General features: G+C 53.5%; 1 protein-coding gene across 1 annotated transcript in view; it reads left to right on the plus strand.

The window, feature by feature from the left end:
• The window catches only part of LOC103912910 (sarcoplasmic/endoplasmic reticulum calcium ATPase 3), a 36,575-nt gene that overhangs the window by 24,811 nt on the left and 7,039 nt on the right, over window positions 1-4,725 (plus strand). Inside the window, exons 13-18 of the mRNA XM_009319320.1 lie at window positions 5-128; window positions 852-1,054; window positions 1,166-1,251; window positions 1,875-2,008; window positions 2,445-2,562; window positions 3,191-3,308. Coding sequence (XP_009317595.1) covers window positions 5-128; window positions 852-1,054; window positions 1,166-1,251; window positions 1,875-2,008; window positions 2,445-2,562; window positions 3,191-3,308 — 783 coding nt within the window. The remainder of the gene's footprint in view (window positions 1-4; window positions 129-851; window positions 1,055-1,165; window positions 1,252-1,874; window positions 2,009-2,444; window positions 2,563-3,190; window positions 3,309-4,725) is intronic.

Here is a 4,725-nt window from a genome sequence, read left to right on the forward strand (position 1 = left end):
GGGATGGTGCTCTCCGATGACAACTTCTCCACCATCGTGTCGGCCGTTGAGGAGGGCAGGGCCATTTACAACAACATGAAGCAGTTCATCCGCTATCTCATCTCCTCCAACGTCGGGGAGGTCGTTTGGTGAGAGCCCCCCCCACTGGGGACCACGTTGAGGGGAGCAGTGGTGGGGATGCGTCCCCTGGGGCAGGTGACCTGGTCATGTTCCCTGCCCCTGGCAGCATGTGGTGCCCAAAATTGTAACCCCGGGTACCAAACCGAGCAGCTCTGCGTTGTCCCCCAGGGATAGGGGGATGTTCCGTTTGCAGTTTTATAAACACACCACCCCCAGGAGCTGTTTTGTTAATGCATTGCCTATTTAAGCCCATGCCAGCGTCTAAGGTGGGTGTGGATATTTGTGGACAGGCTGTTGTCACCAGGTCGCACTGATGCACTTTGCATCAGGTCCCGGGCAGCTCTCCCGGTCCCCTGCCCGTCCCTCCCAGTAACTCAGTGCTGTCCTCAGCCACATGGGTGCAGCCTTGGGATCACCTGGGCATCCTTTGCCCTTGCATTTCAGCAGGGGTATTTGTGCTGGGAAAGGGAACCTGTATGGCCGTCAGTGGTTGGGTTTCGACTGCAAAGCAAATTTTAATAGCTACAGGAACAAATTTTAGCTGCAAAATTCAGTCCTGGACTTCAGGCTCCTGACTCGGGGGTTGCAGGTTCATCTGCAGGACTTTGGGTGAATATTCAGTTTGGGGTATTTGGATCCAGGGTTCCTGCTCGCTCTCCCCTTGCACAACACAGACACTTTGGCTGCCCTGGAGCTCATCTAATTTGGCATCTCTGTTTTTTTCCCTGCAGCATCTTCCTGACGGCCATCCTGGGCTTGCCCGAGGCCCTCATCCCCGTGCAGCTGCTGTGGGTGAACCTGGTGACAGATGGGCTGCCGGCCACTGCACTGGGCTTCAACCCCCCCGACCTGGACATTATGGACAAGCTGCCCCGCAACCCCAAGGAGCCCCTCATCAGCGGCTGGCTCTTCTTCCGCTACCTGGCCATCGGAGGTGAGCCCCCACGGGCACCGGTGGGTAGAGGATGAGGACAGGCAGGGGGTACCACGGGGTAGGGGCCTCCTTGCCAGGTGCTGGGGGTAAGGGTGTCTCTCTCGGCCGCAGTGTACGTCGGCCTGGCCACGGTGGGCGCAGCAACCTGGTGGTTCTTGTACGACGCCGAGGGACCGCAGGTCTCCTTCCATCAGCTGGTGAGTCAGGAGGGGAACGGGCCGACGTGTTGAGCAGATGGGTGAGGGCATGGATTCAAGCGTTGGGGTCTTTCTTCTACCTTTCTTCTGTGGTGGCTGTAGTGTTCCCAAATTCCTGGTGGAGAAGACAATAATTTAAAATAAAAGCAAATTCTCTCCCTCAGGCTCATGATTCCAGCCTTGCTTCTGCCAGTGACCAGCATGGTGGGAAACTTGATTCAAAGAAGCTGAAAGTAGCTCCTGCACCTGATCCCACATTGAAAGGCATTGATTTTTACACTACTGTAGGTCTGAACAAGGTGGTGGGAAAGTGGTTGCCATTGCGCCCCAATGTCACGTGTGATGGAAGATGTATTTTTGATGGAGATGCGTGTGTGCTCAAACACCTCACTAACTACATGTGAAAATCTTGTAAGCCGCTATCCAGCCATAACCCCAAAGCCCCAACCACAGCAGAAGCTGTGTTTTATCAGTTACTCTGAACTGTGGGATATTTAACAGCACCCCTAATAATCAGGATTCACCATGTGCCCCCCCAACCAGTCGACCTCTTCCTCCTCTTGCCTGCCTTTCCTACACTGCTGCTCTGCCGTGTATTTACCAGTGGTTTCCTGTGCCGACAGAGGAACTTCATGAGGTGCACCAAGGACAACCCCATCTTTGAAGGAATCGACTGCGAGATCTTTGAGTCCCGATACCCGACCACAATGGCTCTGTCTGTGCTGGTGACAATCGAAATGTGCAACGCTCTAAACAGGTAGGGTGGCCACAGGATTGCTCTGTATGCTCTATGCGTAACTGATTTTGGGTAGGATCTCTCTGAGCGTCCGTTGGTGGGCTGAGGGCTTTGCTTTGACTCAGCAGAGCCATTCGGAGTGTTCTCACAGAGGACTACTGGGCTCACTTTAAATAAAGTCCTCCAAGCCAGTGTGCTGCTGTCAGTAGCGGTGGAGGAAGCACTGGATCTGCATCCGTTAGCGGTTTGGCCCTGTTAATGACCTGTCCTAATCCATGCATGGCTGGTTGCGTTGAGATGGGTATCCAGATCCAAATTGCGGCAGAGCCTGAAGCTGAACAGTCTGAAAGAGAGGGGCTATAGCATACAGCCTTGGAGAGGAGTGGGAACCCCCAGCTTGGACAGGCGTGGGGAGCAGGAGGTTATTGGGGCTAATACTGTCCCCTCGCTTTTGCAGTGTCTCTGAGAACCAGTCGCTGCTGCGGATGCCACCATGGCTCAACATCTGGCTGCTGGGGGCCATTGTCATGTCCATGGCTCTGCACTTCCTCATCCTCTACGTCAAGCCTATGCCTGTGAGTGCCCTGTGCCACCTCCGCGTGCAGCCCAGGGGGCTCCTCCTGTGGGCGAGGACATCCCTGGAGCTTCTGGGACGGTTGTCCCCAGCGTGTGCCCTCAGGACCAGGTCCTGTAACTTGAACAAACATGGGGACCAGGAGACACCCTGCCCCAATGAGCCTTTACTAAAGTCAGAAGCTCTCCTTATAGGCAATGCAAAGGGCTATGGATATCTCAGCTCCTTTTGGAGGCATCGCCTCCCTTTGCAGTCCAAGGCTGGTGATGCCTCGGTTGATGCCTAAGGGCGCTTAAGATGAAGCAGGTCACTGTGCCCAGGAGGTTACATTGTCCGTTGTACCCTGCTAAGCACCTGTGAGCACATACAATCCTAGCTTGTGCCTCGCTTTCCTCATCTGCAGGAGAGATGAAGGACGTCATTGTTTTTGACTGATCTTGGCCAAGAGCCACCTTGGGATCATGACAGACCTTGAAGAAATCCTGTTCTTTGGGCTGTCTGGATCCTCCCTCCTTGTACCTGGGATGACCCTTGCTCAACCTGTGCCATACAACAACCTGACCTTTAAAACAAACAAAAAAATCCCACCTCCTTCCCTATTGACATGTCCAATCCTTTCCACCTTGCAGCTCATCTTCCAGGTAACCCCCCTGAGCTGGCCGCAGTGGGTGGTTGTAATGAAAATCTCCCTGCCCGTTATCTTGCTGGACGAAGGACTCAAGTACCTTTCCCGCAACCACCTGGACGGTGAGCATGGTCTGCACCACACTGGGTTATGTTTGCTCCATGGCGCTTTGCTTGGGGTTCATGGTGGTTCACCTCCTCCACTCGCGTGGTGTCTGCATCTGCATGTTCCTCCACCTTTGCTGCGAAAAAGGGACTTTTTCTCCTGCCCCCTTCCTTGCCGGGTGCCATGCCAGGCAGAGCAGTGGGTACTTGCATCTGCTTGAAATACTCTCTTAGGAGCTGGAGCACTAGATAAATCTGCCGCGTGTGTTTATCCAGCTCCTCTCAAACCTCTGGGAACTGGATCCCTTCTCTTATAAAGCAAAACAAATCAAACACTGGTTTCTAACAGGAATCCTTTGGTTTTTTCCCTCGATTTTCCACCCCTCTGTGGCCGTCCTTATCTTGAATTTGCTACCTCTATTTTAAGATCAAATGAGAGCTGAATGTGTTATAAACTGGTTTTAATGGGGTTGCCCTTGGCCGGCACCTCTCAGGATCCATCCTGTGGCACACGCAGAGGAGAAGCAGCTCCTGTGGCACCTGGGCAGCAGTTCCCGTGTGCTCCTGGGCTACGTGCTGTAAATCACAGCATGTGTTTAGGCAGCCCTCCAAAGAGATGATATAATCTTTTCTTTCGTTTCTTGCAAAAGATGTTGCTGTGGGTGATATCTCGGCGCTCAGTTAAACCTGCAGGTTTTTTGGCAGCGGCTGCGGGGCCGTGGCTGCCGAGCGGGGCCGTGGCTGCCAAGGGGCTGGCCCCTCTCCAGGGAAACAGATTTAATTAATTTTTTAGGGTGTGTTTGCCCCGGCAGTGATAGCAGGGAGAAGAAGGGCAGGAGAGACACCATCCTTGCCCGGGGAAGATGTAGTGGCCCTGGGGGGCAGATGAGCAAGCTGAGCGTGGGGACTGGATGTCCTTCCACAGCATCACCTTGCTCAGACTTCTTTTTTCTCCCCAAGCAACCGGCGTCCTAGCAAACCCCTTCCTTTTGCCTTCGCTCTTTAATAATGACCCAAAAAAACTGTGCGAAGCCACTCCTGCATTTCAGGGCTGAAGGCAGGTCCGTCCAGCCCTGGCAGGGAGGGGTCTGGGGCATCGTAACAACCCTGTTTGGTTTCTCATGAGCAGAACCATGCAAAAAGCTGGAAATACGGGATGGGAAATTATTGCAAGCCGGAAACAATCACAAACTGGTTGCGCTCCCCGTAGCTGGCTCCCGGCGCACTGGAGGTGCTCACGTCAGCTTTCCTTTCTGCAGCGAGCTGATGCATAACCACCGCGATTGCTCAGCGAAGCCTCCGCTGAGAAATGGATGTGCAGGGGCTCCTATTTTTACAGACCAGATAGAAATTGTTTCTAGCTTATTTTTATTTAATTGTTGCGTCTCTCAACAGACTGATAGGCGCTTTGCATCACCCAAGCTTGTTTTATCAT

The sequence above is a fragment of the Pygoscelis adeliae genome, unplaced genomic scaffold, assembly GCF_000699105.1.
Source record: "Pygoscelis adeliae isolate BGI_AS28 unplaced genomic scaffold, ASM69910v1 Scaffold282, whole genome shotgun sequence".
Classification (NCBI taxonomy): Eukaryota; Metazoa; Chordata; class Aves; order Sphenisciformes; family Spheniscidae; genus Pygoscelis; species Pygoscelis adeliae.